This window comes from Hippoglossus hippoglossus, chromosome 13 (assembly GCF_009819705.1).
Source record: "Hippoglossus hippoglossus isolate fHipHip1 chromosome 13, fHipHip1.pri, whole genome shotgun sequence".
Taxonomy (NCBI): Eukaryota; Metazoa; Chordata; class Actinopteri; order Pleuronectiformes; family Pleuronectidae; genus Hippoglossus; species Hippoglossus hippoglossus.
In genome coordinates this window covers 2,193,945-2,209,590 of record NC_047163.1, presented here as the reverse complement: position 1 = coordinate 2,209,590, position 15,646 = coordinate 2,193,945, and the positions used below count along the sequence as shown (strand labels likewise).

Here is a 15,646-nt window from a genome sequence, read left to right as displayed (position 1 = left end):
TTTTGTAATATTCCCCAGGTTATTGATGCCTATTTAAACTATGTAGACTCTCAGCAGGAGCACAGACACCATCATGTTTCAGCAGCATGCTTCATCACGTCATAGACTCTGCACGTAGCAGTTAATTGCATGTGTTGGTCCAGAGCCCAGGGCCGCCTGTTCCACCTGTGTCAGTTCACCTTGTGGCAAGTCTCTACCTGCCGGTGTGAACGCCTGTTCTTCCTTTTGACAGCATCTGGAGAGGCAGGGCTTGAGAGAGTTACATCTAGACGGTGTGATTTCTTTATTATTAGGGTTCGATAGCGACATATTAAGAACCACTGCTATCTATCTATCTATCTATCTATCTATCTACATGTCAATTCTTACTCACTAATATTAGTAATCTGCATTGGCACTCAAAAATCCACATTTGTTGGTCTCTACTTTTAAACTTTTGATGAGAAGACTTGTTTTCAAAGTACAGGCAGCTCATGGTTTGGCATGAAGTGTTGTTCGTACTTTAGCACAAAACAAATGTTAAATGTTCTTGGTCTGTTGTATTGTGTGAATAGTTGTGATGTGTGTGTGTGTGTGATGTAGAAAGAAGTGACTGCCACAGAAACAACAGACTGTCAGTGTGTAGAGTTGCTTCAAGAGTGAGCTCATCGGCGTTAGCAAGAAAAGAGGGTGTGTGTGTGGGATCGACAAATCGCACGCACACACACAAACCCTGCCGATGTCATGCAGAGAATGCAAGGCAGCTGAGCAGTAACATTGTGTTCGACCTGGCTCATTCTTTCCAGGTGCAGACAGACATCGTTGTCTGTGTACATTTAGGTTTACATGCAAATGCAATCAAGGTGCGTATAGGGCACGTTGATGCATGACGCTCAAGCACATTCCTGTCCAAGGAGTGGTCGTGTGCGACAGAGAGAAAAGGTTCACTGATGAGCAACGTTTATGTAACTTTGTGTGTGTGTGTGTGTGTGTGTGTGTGTGTGTGTGTGTGTGTGTGTGTGTGTGTGTGTGTGTGTGTGTGTGTGTGTGTGTGTGTGTGTGTGTGTGTGTGTGTGTGTGTGTGTTTTTCTGTCTGTATTTATCTATCTGACCCATGACCTTTGACCCTGTAGGCCCAGTTAGGGTTCAGAGATGAAAGGCTGTTGAGGTTACACTGAGAATCTGCCACAGGTTTGTGTGTGTGTGTGTTAGTGTGTGTGGAAACAGATCAAACATCTGACCCCCATGGACCCCATTAGGCTTCCTCTCGTTTCCACACACTTGAGCAGTAAAGCAGTGAGGATCTGCCACAGAAGGAGAAACCCAGCGTTTTCACATCCCCAAGCCCACGAGGATCTGAGAAGGTCCACGTGACGCAAGGCTTTGTGCGGACGCCCGTGTACACACCAATATGTTGTGTCTGTGCGGACACTGGTACCAACTGTGCTTGAGCTGAAAGACAAAAATGGACAGTGAATCTGAATAGAGAATGTTTGGAGCTCAGCCAGCTGCCCTCATCTCTACACTTCTATAATTAAAATAATACAAAGACAACAGCAGACAAAGCAGCTCTTCTTCTTCCTCTTGCGTGCATATATAGGCATCTGTATGGAACATGTCCTCCATCAGAGTATAATACAAAACACTATGTGTCTGTGGTGTCCGCAGATGTCAGTGTTTGCGTGATGAAATATAACGGAGCCCCTAACCACTTCCAGACGTACTCCCACGACACTCGCAACAAAGATTTCTACACTCTGACGACCTGACCTGAACCTTCACCAGCGGTCGGTTGTAGAAGAGGCTCATCAACATGATACCTGCTGCTTTGATGAAGATTTCCCTGTTTTATGCACAATCACAGAATCATTACATTTGTGTGGTTAATGAGCAGCTTGCACTTGGGAGACCTGAATTTCTCCAAACATAGTGTGGAAATTAGCTTATTGAAATTTAAGTCCCCCTCTGACTTTTAATATTTATTCAATATGAGTAATTTCATTCGGTTGTGTGAAGTATCCCAATGTGTGTTTGTACCATATGTGCATATGTGCATACAACGCTTCTGCTGCATGTTTCCAAGTTGACGTCTTTTTCGCCTACTTCTTCTTTGTGTATTGTTTCTCCTTTTCATCAAATATTAAAGTGTAAAATGATCAAAATAGGCTTCAAAACACACGTTTAAAGGTTAAACTGTGTCGGGCCTGAGGTCAAAGTGCCGTCCTTGATGCATGTAGCAGTAATAACAGAGGATGTTCTTCACTGAGGCTACACGTGTTATTTTATACACACAAGAGGATGAGAGCACAGGCTTCATGCCTAAAATGTAAACCTTCTTAACACTCGGATCCAGCTTCTCTCTCGTCTGTGCCACACGAACGTTTAGCTCGTTATCTTTGTCCTCGGCTCAGATCAGAAATCCTCTCCTCTGATCTGTGTGGTCAACACAGAGCAGCAGCATGCACAAGTTTAACAGGCTTTAACCGGCAGAGCTCACTCTAAGTCCTGATTAGAGGGACCACTTTTAATTATGGCCAATTCACCAAGAGGAATTCCTTCAGAGTTAAAGGTGCAACTCAGCTATAATCCTGAATGCTTAAACTTAAGGGATAATTAAATACAGACTGGAAAACTATGGCCCTGTGCAGAGCTGGCATAAACATGTATCTTTGGTGATCCAATCACAAACAGACAGCTCCAAGTATGTCAGTTCACACTTTTATTAGAATGAATAAGAATCTCTGCATGCGTACATCACACACACACGCATATATATATATATATATTTTAAACCAAGTTATATAAGAGTTAAGAGTTGGAGGATCTTTGTATTTATAGTGTTGCTTGTGCTAACAGGTTTTATAGACTTGAATCGAGACACTTCTCCCTTGTAGAGAATTAAGAAGCTCAGCCTGTGTTGCCTGTGAAGAGTTGATGTCACATGTTGCACCTGATGTCAACAGACACTATATCAACTCTTCAATCAACATGTTGGAAGATCAGTTTTGTTTCTATGAAGGTAAAGAAACGCAGCGTGATGACAGACAAACCTTTCATGGTTCCCTCTCTACCTGAGCACTGTTCTGTGCACTCACCAGCAGCAGCACCACACCTTGTCCCTGAATGACACGAGGCGGCCTGGTGCCTGCTACGTTTCCTTGATACACAAAACCAAACTTGACAGATTTCAAAAGAGGTTTTTTCTTTCTTCTTCCGTGTTGGTACAGTCAGACTTAGCGGCTCTCACTGCTCCTTTAAGCCTGATGTGTTACACAGAACACGGAGATCTCCGTGTCTCTGCAGGTCTCAACCTGCTGCTGTCACCAGACTCACCACTCCCAGTGTCACTGTTTCACATTCCTACACTTTAAGTTTCCCACCGAGCAGAAACCTTTAATGTTCCCCACTCTACTCCACAGGCTGTGGTCCCAGTTTTGATGCTAAACAGGTATCTACACTGACAAAAATAAGAAATATATAATAACAAGTTATATCCTCTTAGACAATGATTAAGAATCTGTGTGAAGTGAATTAAAACCCCAGAAATATTTTAAAACGTTGCAAGAAGTTTAAAGGATTGTTTCCATGGGATCTTAAATAGATGTCTTAAGTTTAATAATCTGAACTTTAGGCCTGGAAAAAGTCTTAAATATGTTCAAGTTTTATGCAATAAATCTTTAATGCTTTTAGGTAGATCTTAATTACATTAACGCTCATTTAAAACAAGCTCTTCCTGAGAGATATTGGTGTTTCGAGGGTTATTCTCTAGTCGTCTCCTTCACTTATCTTCAGTTATCAGGAAGTATAAGTAATCCTGGGACTGTGATATTCCTTCACGTCTGTCGCCCTTGATGGTTTTAAATTTCATTATTTTGGTCTTAAAAAGTCTTTAATTTAACTTGTTGAAACCTGCAGAATGTCCTGGATAGAAAATGCACATTATAGGTATAAGAAAAAAGGAAGATTTGCAATTGTAATCTTTCTAAATATATCACAACGAGATGGCCACAACACCTCCATATCATTTTTTATATCATGGAACGGTCTTGTTTATTATAAAGCTTGATTCAAGTGTTGAAAAGTGTTTTTGCCTGAATTAAATTACCTTTAAATATATAAACGTGTTGTTGTTGATCAGAGACTGGAGGTCTTGGCTCCACTGATCAGCGTTTGAATCAGTGACATTGATGAATGCGTCTTCACTCCGCTCGGTGCTAAACTAAGCTGCAACTTCCTGTCTTTGCTCTGCCACTTCCTGCTGCATTGTCCATAGCTCTGTGAGGGAGGTGGGAGTGTGGGTGGAAGAGGGGGCATTGTCTTTCCGCTCCCCCCCCCCCCCTTCTGCCCCCGTAACTTTGAATGTCTGTTTGTTTATGTGAAATGTATCTCACCCCCTCCTCCCCCTCCTGCCCCGGTCCAGTCTCAGTTCAGGGAGGGAGCTCTATGATTGTGTGTGTGTGTGTGTGTGTGTGTGTGTGTGTGTGTGTGTGTGTGTGTCGGGGGCGAGTTGGGGGTTGGTATCGGTCTAGGGGAGGGTCACAGAGTGAGGGAAAACGGGCCGAGGGAGAGTGAAGGGTGCTATTATCCACGGGGCTCAATGGGCGCTTTGTGCCGGCAGCCGTGGTGGGACGGTGGGGAGAGGGGCCGGGCAGCGAGTTGCACCAAGTCGTAATGTTTTTGAACGCACCGCGAGAGAGAGAGAGAGAGAGAGAGAGAGAGAGAGAGAGAGAGAGAGAGAGAGAGAGAGAGAGAGAGAGATGTGAGATTGATCCTTCTTCACATCTTTAACTCTCATTAGTGATCTCTCTCTCAAAGTTGTTGTATCCAGTCTGGGCCCAACACTGAGAAGGAAGCAGTTGTGTGGCTGGTGTGAGTCTCAGTTTACACTCACTGTACCGCTCAGTTCATCCTGTACCAGTTCACCTGATCCTCACTCCAACACTCGTCATTATCAGCTCGTCTATTATTTCTTCTAGAAGTTGTTCAGCCTTTAAACTTTCAGACTTTCAGCCCATTTTATATTTTTCCCTGAGCACAAGCTGACGGCTACAAAAGTATTGAGTTTATGACGGACATGAGTCCAAAGGTTCTCATGTAAGAAGAAAATGTTCCACGTTCCTGTGAGATAATTATCGTAGAATAAACTAGAATGTCCCTCAGTCAGCTCATATCTCCACCAGGGCCCAGCTGTCGCTTACATTCATTCAAGCTGCACCAAATTACAATTGACTATTAAAACTTTTGTTCATTTATGTTTACATCGCTCTTAAACAAGTCGTTTTTGTTTCACATGATGCAGTTTGAGATATTCCAGAAATTCAGAAGACCAGGATCATTTAACAAAAAGTGGAAAGTGAAGGATTAATTTGATGTTTGAAACAAGAGACAATAGGTTATTTCCTGGGTGTTGTTGGAAATCTGTTCAAACCAGATAAAACAAGTCAGTTTCTTCTTGCTAGGAAATGACCTCGTTTCCTCTCCCTCTCCTTCCTGTTTCCTCTTCCCTCCTTCACGTGATGGACGCTGCCTCTCAAAGCTTGTCTTACTTTTCAGCTGTAGCTAATGTTTGTGAATTGTAAACCACAAGATTTATCCCTGTAGTTTATGTTAATATTTCAAAAGCTTATGAGACGACAAACATTATTTTAAATCTGTTTATGTTGATGATCAGCGATCAGCGACTTGAACATGTCTTTTTGGTCGCTCTGCATCTTTAAATATTTCCCTTAAATGATCTAACAAGTCATAAAAATGGCTGTAAGTGTTTCTGACACTCTGACGGATGATGTGCCATAAACGGAGCTCTTCTCCGGAGAGTGGCGTGACCGAGCGTTCCCGCCTCCCTGCAGTCTCGTGCCTACCTCTGTGCCACGAGCTCCTTCAAAATAAAAATGATTCAAAACACATTTGTGAAGAATGCTGGCAAACCAGAAGCATAAAAACACGGGATTCCAACCAGCTATTGATGTGTGTGATTTTGTGCGGGTGTGTGTCTTTTCCCAGATGTCTTGTGTTTGCGATCTGGTGCACCATTCTGATATTTAATTACACGTGTCACAGATGTTTGTCGGTTTGATTCCCCTCTGGTTTTCAAATCGTGGCCGAGCTCTTTCTGTTGGGTTCTCAGGGTTAATGGCAGTGTTTCTCAACCTGTGGGTCTTTGTGTCAGTGTGGGTTACGCTCGGGTAGTTTCTGATGTGACAGAGGGACTATTTTTTCTTTTTTCTGTGTGGGAACGAGTCCCGAGATTAAACAAAGGGTGGATTTATTTACCCTGTTTTCATTGACATGGTCTCAGAGGAAGAATGTAAAGAAACGTATGGCGATGAAATGTAGTTTGACGTATAGGTGTGTTCACTATATTCTTATTTAATGGTTAACTTGTACTTTGCTATAATAGTTCTTACGTGTTGCTATTGTGTTATAACTTCTGTCTCCTCCCCTTTTCTCCTGCTACTTCCTGTCTTATCAAAGCAGCTCCCTGGCCTCCCTTCCTGCCCATTGAATTTCATTTTCTTTGATTCTCAACTCAAAGTGGTTTATTATCATAAAAAAGCTGAGAAAACATTCAGACTCTGGCTATGAATACTCACAGTTTGTGTCTCGTTTGTTTCTCCTGCGCAGACATTCACGGCGTGGTGCAACTCCCACCTACGGAAGTCGGGCACGCAGATCGAGAACATCGAAGAAGACTTCAGGGATGGGCTCAAACTCATGCTGCTGCTGGAGGTCATCGCAGGTAACGCATGTGTACAACCTCAAAGTCAGCAGGAAGTCGGGCTCGGTCAAAAGCCTTTTCAATTAAACTAAAACCGCTGTGATGATGTTTGATTAGTGGTTGTTTCAGAACAGAGGCCACAAATGGAAAACTGTCCAGCCCACCACACGCTCCCTCACTCACTCACTCATTAGTCAGAGAAATGTCTTCATATGTTAAAGATGTACAACATCACTGCCTCTCCCAGGGTGTGGTCACTCTGTTTCCAGCCTCTGAATTTAAAAACACACCCTGCTCTGCATCTGTCAGTCTGTACGACTGTGTTCCTCTCGAGGTTTCTCCTGTTTATTTGGAGGTTACAGTAGAGAAAGCTGTTCCTGTCGGCTCAGTAGATAATAATTTGAAGTGCTGTCATCCCATAATAAAATCTGGATGTGCAACCGGCTTCCTTTTTCACAGTCACTTCAGTTTTTTCTGCTGTCTAATGTCGCTGCTGACTGACTGACGTTCTGCTGAGCCTGTGGAAACACCGCAGGAGCTAACTCACTCACTTTTTGTTTGTTCCCCTGTGTGTGTGTGTCTGTGCATTTGTGTGTCCACAGGCGAACGGTTACCCAAGCCTGAGCGAGGAAAGATGAGGGTCCACAAGATCAACAATGTGAACAAAGCCCTGGACTTCATCGCCAGCAAGGGAGTGAAATTGGTGTCAATCGGAGCAGAGGGTAAATATGCAGTCGTGCATTCATGCATACACACACTCGTATATCAAGGACCCTGAAATAGATGCACACGGCACCAAACACATCCAGTAGATGTGCTACAATGTAATGAACTGCAGATATGTTGAAACACTCAAATGTCCCAACATGTACAAGTGGATATTAACACTTCATTCATCCACCTTCACCCTTCCTATGATAAACTTGGATATAAGTTTAGACCAAAAGAGACATTTTGAGTTTTTCAGTTTTCATACTTGGTGGCGGGTTTCGAATCCACACTTTTTGTGAACGAGAGATGGAAAATAGATTTAGCCTGAAGTATCTTTGATCAAATGAAAACGACGAGTCACTGGTGACAGCGAGAGTGTAACTGATGAACTGGAAGATAAAGCAGGTTAAACCCGTGTCTGAGCTATGAGTGGAATCTGACCCAGTCCACATGCCTCCTCTCCAACATGACTTCCTGTCCGTCTACGAGCCTGACACATCTGTGGATCGAGCCCGGAGTTTATGATATTTATGTTTTTGAAAATGTTGATTTTCACCTTCACAGAGCACAAAGTTGATTCATACAACACAGAAAAACATTGAATGGAAATTTGTCATTTTCAAATGGTTAAATATGTTTCTCATGTAGTTATGATTAAGAAAAGCTCAGGATTTTTATGTATTTATTTATTCAATGTGAGAAATCGTTATTAAAGCTTCACTTTCCCAGAAAATCCTTGAGATTCAGCTGCCGTGGGACATGAATTGCTCCTGTGTGGGTGTGTTGGCGTTATTAAATGAAAGAGCAGATGTACGACTGTAAAACAGCAGTGACACACAAGATGCATGTTCCACAGCGTCTCTAGAAGAAACTGAAGAGAATTCCTTTTGTTTTTTTGTGCAGAAATTGTGGATGGAAATGCGAAGATGACCCTGGGAATGATCTGGACCATCATCCTCCGCTTCGCCATCCAGGACATCTCTGTCGAAGGTAAAGCGTCCAGATGTTTCATTTCGCATCAACACATTCAGAACCGGCAGCAGTTCGGCAGAGCAGTGCCTTGCTGAAGGGCACAGCTACAGCTTGACTGGCAACCAGGTTTTCAGGATTAATTAGCTGACAGAGGGCAACCAGGGTCTTTGGCGTTTACTCACGATGCATTGTGGGAAATAGAGTGGCAGTAACGAGGCTAGAGACACACACACACACACACACACACACACACACACACACACACACACACACACACACACACACACACACACACACACACACATATGGTGGAACAGGTCTGGTTCTACATGAATGCTCATTTAGAATGATGATGATGTGAAACTACTCATTTAAATGCTACAGTATAGTTATGTTTATTACAAAAATCCCAATAGCCATGAAATAAGTTCTGTAAAGTTCTGTTTCAACCTTATCTACTATCAAAACTGAAAAAGTGATGCCACTTCTGAAAAGTCTTTATATCTCAGGAAAGACTCAAAAATCAGAGACCAAACTTTATGATCTTTATGACATTTTAAATAACATAAGATAAACATTTTTGAGTTTTGGAATTCACCCTTAACTCGTAATGCTGTTATTTTTTATATATTTGTTCATATTACTGTTTAGATGCATATGGGGCTGGAAAAGAGCCTTAAAACGTCATGAGAACATTTTCCTTGTGACCTTTATTAAAGGAGAAATGAGAGTCCAAACAGATGATGCATGATATTTCAGTTCCATGTGTTTCTCATGAGACCAAATCAGCATGAAACATTTACTTAAGATTTGATTTTGGAAAAATACAGTGCGATGATTTGAGATGTTATGATCTCATGTTAGTGCATCAATTTAAGTCTGATTTCATTATTACCATCGTCATCTTATTATGCGATGGAAAAAATGCAGTATAATAAAACCCAACATCAAATAATGTCCAAGGTGTTGATTTCAAAGTAATGATTTTGAAACATCAAATTTTCTGATGATGAGCAAATCAATTCATCCACTGATCGTCAGAAATCCCCGAACAGTAACTGGTGTTTGCACTTCTCCAGGTTCCAGAATGTTTCTAGTCTGTTTATTTTGTGTGGATGAATCATGACACAGTTTAATCTGTGATGGGTCTAATTAAATCCGTCTGCATTGCATTAACTCTGTTGGGTGTGGGCCACTACACTGACTCATATTTTTTATTTTGCTCAGCGACTGGTATTTTTCTGTAGTAAACGACAACAACATCAACAGCAGTTTATATTTAGCACAGTTGTAACTGCAGTGTTTCTCTGATGCTGTTGATGGAATCAAACAATTCAAATACTCCAAGAGACGTTTCTCCAGACTAAAGCAGCGATGACCTTTCCTCCTCTCTTCCTCCTCCTGACCTTCTCCCATGTTTCCTCTATGTCTCCCTCACAGAGACCTCTGCGAAGGAGGGTCTTCTCCTGTGGTGCCAGAGGAAGACCGCTCCCTACAAGAATGTCAACGTGCAGAACTTCCATATTAGGTAACACACACTCTTCTTTTAAGGGTCACAAGGGTCATTCATGGTTGAAAGGTGGCGATTGTCTAGTGCGACTTCCTCATGGGAGAGTAAAACTCTAGAGAAACTCTGATTAAGTTTGTTATTATCTGCGGTCTGCAGCAACGATCTAGCAACTGGTTTCTATAGAATATGTTAAAAACCCATTCCATTGCTGTGGTCTGTAAAACACAAAGACACTCTCAGTTATAACTGTGTGAGTTAATACATTTGGGACTTTGTGTGAAATGATATGTTCAGGTGCTGCTGAATGAAATCTCAGACATGTTGAATACACCTGAGGTAAACTACTGTAGTTCTGTAGAAAGGTCGCCCCCTGTTGGACTAATCGGGACATGTCAGGTTGTACGAGGGCCCCTGTCAGACACCACATGTAACGTGTGTTTCAAAATGAAAAAGAATAAGATATGTGAAAGGAAGAATTCAGAATATGTTCAAATATTTCTTATACTGTGACAGATTATTGTGTGATACATGTCCAGTTGTAGAAGTATTTTATACAACACACACAATGGTCAAGTTATACGCCAATACTTTTTAATTATCAACATTTTCTCAGACGTAGCTCTAGAAAGGTTCAGGATTGAGTAAACACCACATTTATAGTGTTGGCACATATTTTCTGCAGACGCACACGTTCTCCTCCTGATTGGTTCTTGTCAGTCACGACTCGACTACCAGGAGTGAATGCAAAGTGTCGCTAACACTTACTGTCAAGAACCGTTTTACTTTGTCGTCACTGCAAGAAATCCATGCTCTTGTTTTCACCATTGCTGTTCCTCGTTCACAGTATTTTCTGTAACTAGGCAACCGTCTGCAGAGAAGATGATCTGCTCCCTGGTTATAAGTGTTTTCACGTGTTAGTATGGATGGAGAGTATTTCTGAACCAGAGACGCTCAGTTCATCTGTTCTTTGTCTCACAGCTGGAAGGACGGTCTCGCCTTCAACGCTCTGATCCACAGACACAGACCCGACCTCATCGACTACGACAGCCTCAGGAAGGTACGACCCACTCCCAAGCACACACACATGATTCATGACTTAGACTATTGCTATATCATTTGTTAATCAGCACATTTATAGTCCCCTGACACTGTGATTGGTTGTTCAGGATGACCCAGTCACCAATCTGAACAACGCCTTTGAAGTGGCTGAGAAGCACCTGGACATTCCTAAGATGTTGGACGCAGAAGGTACGTTTGAGCTCGACTGTGAAACGGGTTGTGTATATTCTGACAGATATCGTGATCAAGATTTCACAATTTTAGTTGAAATTCAATTCAAGAACAATTCAAGTAACAACATGTTCTCTTTCGTTTGGAGAACCTGATTCTTCTCTGTATAAAACTTTAATTTATCGCACTTGTTCATAATGTGATTATGATAATGTTTAGATTTATTGTGCAGCCCTATTCTTTTACACTAAACTGTATGAAAACTGTTATTTATCAGCTGTATTTACATGCACACAAGAAGGTGACGGTTTCATATAAAGTACAACTCACAGCTGTGATTCATATATAGTTTACTAAAAACAGAAAATCCATTAAATGGTATATGTTGTGGTATGAATAATATTGATATTAATTTAATTTCGGTCTCACTTCCATCAGTCACAGTGTTGATGTGCACGTAAATGTCGCTGCTGACCCTGTTACTGTTCATGAGCTGTTGCAGCAGAAGAGAAGATGGAGCCTCCGTCCCTTCATTTCACTCTAACTCCTCTGTCTCCTTTAAAGCTCTGGATTGTGACGTTCCTGTGTCTTTGTCTGTGTGTCCTGTGTGTCCTGTGTGTCCTGTGTGTCCTGTGTGTCAATGCGTGTCCTGCGTGTCCTGTGTGTCCTGCGTGTCCTGTGTGTTCTGCGTGTCCTGTGTGTCAATGCGTGTCCTGCGTGTCCTGCGTGTCCTGTGTGTCCTGTGTGTTCTGTGTGTGGGTCTGACCCATACGAGCACTGCGGCTGATATTTAGTACAGATGATCGGACACTGATATTTACTGACATAACATTTGACCCTTTGCTTCTTAAAAAGTTGATTGAGGTGCTTCTCTGCAGAACTTAAGTGTAAAATGTCCCAGTTTTTAACACCAAAACTAAGATATTTTGTTCCATCTAAATTTTAAGTGATGTATGGGTCTGACCCTTGTGTGTCCAGTGTTGTTGATTGTTTGTGTTTCCTCTTCTACTTGTTCTCACTCTGTTGGTCTGTGAATGAATCGTGCGTCGTCCTGATCGGCTGTTAACGACGACAGGAGCTTGTTTCATGTGTCTGTTTGTCAGCGTGTTTAATACGACTGTGTGTTTCGACATGTGCGTCTGTTGTGTATACTCCCGTGTCCTCTATCTGGCCTGTGTGTGTTTTTATAACCACTGTCTGCCCCCCCTCCCCTTGTAGATATTGTGAACACTGCTCGTCCAGATGAGAAAGCCATAATGACTTATGTGTCCAGTTTCTACCATGCCTTCTCTGGAGCGCAGAAGGTACCCCCCCCACCCCCCCCCCCCACCCCCCGTGACCCTCGACCTTTAACCCTCTGTTACTAACAAGGTGCTGCTTCCTGTCCAGCATGGCCTCTCTCTCTCTCTCTCTCTCTCTCTCTCTCTCCACAGCGCTGCTACGACCTGGGCATCAACAACGACACTGGATGTGTTGGGACACAAACACACATATACACACACACACAAACACACAAACAGTGTGTGGCTGGTGAAAGCAGTAAATCTTCAGCATGTTATGGTCATGTGACGCTCTGTCATAGAAACGGGTCTGGCCTGGTTGGAATTTCTTAATCTTAGAGTAATCGAGTGAAATAAAAGGATCTGGAACATAAAGATAAATAATTTAATAAGTGTAGATGCCTCCCCCCCCCCCCCCCATCTATTGTTTCTCTCCTCCCCTGCTTCACCATCTCCTCTCATATTTCTCCTCCCCCCCCCCTCCCCCCTCTTCGCTCCCTGTAGGCCTCCGACAGGAAGCCAGTGGATGCGTCTCTTGTTTTTCTCTTCCTCTAATTAATTTTCTGGCTCTTTTAGAAAGTGTTTGTGTTTCTCTGCGCCCCCGCGAGAGAACATGTGTGTTTTCTGCACTTGTTCCATCTACAACTTGTACTCCCTCATCATTTCTACATTAAATCCGAAGCTGCAGAGAAAGTTTGTTTAAAAAGACTTTGAACAAATAGAAAGAAACTCTTTAATCTACAGACTTACTGCTTTTACCAGCTTTATTCTTTATTTACCTGCATCACACAAACACTCAAACATATTAACATTTATTCAACGTCTGCTGCTGTGTTGGTTTTTCATCTCGTTCATTTGAGAATCTTTAAATAATTAGCAAGAGACCTGCACTGAGACCCTGAAACTGTGGAAGTCCTCTTCCAGCTACAGTGTCTTTATTAGGAACAAAAAACATAAACCTTTTTATTACATTTTTGATGAATATAATAGTTTTTTAATTCTATAATTTATATAAATTTACCTTTTGCGCTTTAAAGATATAATGTGTAACAATTCTTACTTGACAGAACGGCAACGTTTTTAAACTTAAGAAGCTGGAAGCACAAAGTGTTTTTATCGCATTTTGTGGGACTCGGCTCATCAATACGTCGTTTTAGAACTTTTATGACACTTCTTGCAGTTTGTAGTCCTTTATTCTCTCTCTCCTACACAGACGTGTAGTTTCAGGCCTCAGTGCAGTTATGATTTGTATTTCCCTCATTGTCTCCTGCTCAATGAACCAAATGAAAATGCAGAGTTTGAATAAACTGTTTGAGTGAATTCACCCTGACACAGATTTAATGAGCCTGATTTACGAGCTGATGTGTTTGTGTCCCAACCTCGACCCTGTGGCTCCAGTGTCCCTCCACTCTCTCCCCCCTGCTGCCCCCCATCACGCCCCCCCTTCAGCATTAGTGTGCCGGAGGTTGTTGGGGCGTGTTACAGGGAGAACTTGGATTTAAAGAGGGAGCCGCTCTCTCCCCTTTCGCTCTCACCTCCTGTGGGGGTCGAGGACCCTGTAGCTTTGGGTAGCTTTGGCTTCACTCTGTCTTTCTCTCTCTCCTGCTGGGTGATGTGTAGACATCGTGGGTACGCTGAGGCCAGATGAGAAGGCCATTATGACCTATGTATCCTGCTTCTATCATGCCTTCTCTGGCGCACAGAAGGTGAGCGCCTCACGCTTCAGACTCACACTAACACTTCTCTGCAGCAAAATCTGCAAAACCACAAACCCTCCTGTAAAGAAACATCATATGTTTATATGTTCATGCAGCGTAACAGTGAAGGGTCACTTCAGAAACTCCTTTATAGAAAGAGTTTTAATCCTTTTTTTAGCTGCTTTTTTTACTTATCATTTGATCCAAGCATAGAATAATTCTGATTATTTGCAATCACATTCATGGTCAAAGATGCTCTTCAGTGTAATTTTATAAACTCAGGGAAAGGTCAGATTAGGATGATGAAAGGAACTCTGGGAAATGCTTTCTGGTGCTTCGGTTTCAGACTTTTGGACATCAACTGTGTTTCCCCCGACAAAGAGATTAACTTTATGGTCTGGATGTAGATTTAGTCCTGTAATCGTCTATGACGAGTGTCGGAGATCTCTCTGACTGTCGTTGGTGTTTTTTAGTGTTAAACTGCTCTTGTTAAGTTTCCAGTGGGATTATGTAGCTCCTGAATAATAAATCTCATCTGGGGTTAGGTTCCACTTTACATAAAGATCATAAATCAGAATCAGAGAAATGTTTAAAAACAACATTAAGATGATTTGGGGAAACCAGACCTGTTTGGTGGAAACACTTGTTGATGTCACCAGTTTCTTTTCAGCTATTAACACTTTTCAATTCAAAATGTTTTTTGTTATATGATGTGATTCATGTATGTGATGTGAATTTTAATTTAAACGATGACGTATTTTAAGGCAGAAGATGAAAAATGCTCCCAAAAAGTTAAGATCAAACAAAAACTGTGTTTGTTGTACAGAATATATAGTCTGTAATTAGAGAGTGTGTGTACTGTGTTTTATTTCCAGTGGTACAGTAGTGTAATGTCCTAGGCAGACGTACTGAGGTGGATGGCAGCTCTACATGAACCTGTAACTAGACGTGTGGACTGACTCCTGAGCTGTGACAGGAGACGCATGAAGCTTTAAAACACACACATTGATTCTGGCACTTTTAACTAACCATTGGCAGCTGGAGCATGTTGATATCAGTCCGATTAGCTTTTGTGTTTTTGCACTTTTATTATAATGTGTTTGGGTTTATTCCAATTCACTGCCTGTGTGTGTGGAGTGTGTACGCACAAACTTAGATTTATTTGTTTTTATCATAATTGTGGTAATAGAAACTAATAGATTAATTAATTTACATTAGGTGACTTTGAAGTGCAGCATCGTGTTTTGATACGTAGCCACAGTGAATGCTCTCACTCAGCTTTGGGCACAGCGATGATGACGGTGTGTTGTTTAACCACCGTGAGCGCCGCTCATCACTCTGTTTCCTGATAGGCTGAGACAGCTGCAAATCGTATCTGCAAAGTTCTGGCTGTCAACCAGGAAAACGAGCAAATGATGGAGGACTACGAGAAGCTGGCCAGTGATGTGAGTAGAGCACCTGCAGAACCCTTCAGCACGTTAACACCGATCCAGATTTGAAGTTGTCCATCGCTGACCAGCTGGATGTTTTTCCTGACGTGTTTTTCCTC

At 42.2% G+C, this 15,646-nt stretch overlaps 2 protein-coding genes and 1 long non-coding RNA gene across 10 annotated transcripts in view; 2 read left to right on the top strand and 1 right to left on the bottom strand.

Annotated features, from left to right (window-relative positions):
- LOC117773272 (spectrin beta chain, non-erythrocytic 1-like) overlaps positions 1 to 15,646 on the top strand; it is a 750,817-nt gene that overhangs the window by 414,620 nt on the left and 320,551 nt on the right. Inside the window, exon 41 of the transcript XR_004615891.1 lies at positions 2,063 to 2,067. The gene's annotated coding sequence lies outside the window, so the exon portion shown is untranslated. The remainder of the gene's footprint in view (positions 1 to 2,062; positions 2,068 to 15,646) is intronic.
- The window catches only part of actn4 (actinin, alpha 4), a 52,382-nt gene that overhangs the window by 27,602 nt on the left and 9,134 nt on the right, over positions 1 to 15,646 (top strand). For 5 of the 8 annotated variants that reach the window (XR_004615895.1, XM_034605063.1, XM_034605058.1 and 2 more), the window contains exons 2-9: positions 6,604 to 6,718; positions 7,300 to 7,419; positions 8,312 to 8,398; positions 9,821 to 9,908; positions 10,869 to 10,947; positions 11,057 to 11,138; positions 12,339 to 12,424; positions 15,450 to 15,542. Coding sequence is in view for 7 of the 8 variants with exons in the window: in XM_034605063.1 (XP_034460954.1) it covers positions 6,604 to 6,718; positions 7,300 to 7,419; positions 8,312 to 8,398; positions 9,821 to 9,908; positions 10,869 to 10,947; positions 11,057 to 11,138; positions 12,339 to 12,424; positions 15,450 to 15,542 (750 nt within the window). In the remaining variant the exon portion in view is untranslated. Of the gene's footprint in view, positions 1 to 6,603; positions 6,719 to 7,299; positions 7,420 to 8,311; positions 8,399 to 9,820; positions 9,909 to 10,868; positions 10,948 to 11,056; positions 11,139 to 12,338; positions 12,425 to 14,020; positions 14,107 to 15,449; positions 15,543 to 15,646 lie in introns of all 8 variants that reach the window. The other 3 variants (XM_034605064.1, XM_034605059.1, XM_034605062.1) reach the window with 1 other exon arrangement.
- Positions 13,026 to 13,852, bottom strand: LOC117773330. Its single transcript, XR_004615905.1, has 2 exons — positions 13,616 to 13,852; positions 13,026 to 13,263 (listed from the first exon to the last, which is right to left on the bottom strand). It is a non-coding gene; the product is annotated as an uncharacterized LOC117773330 (long non-coding RNA).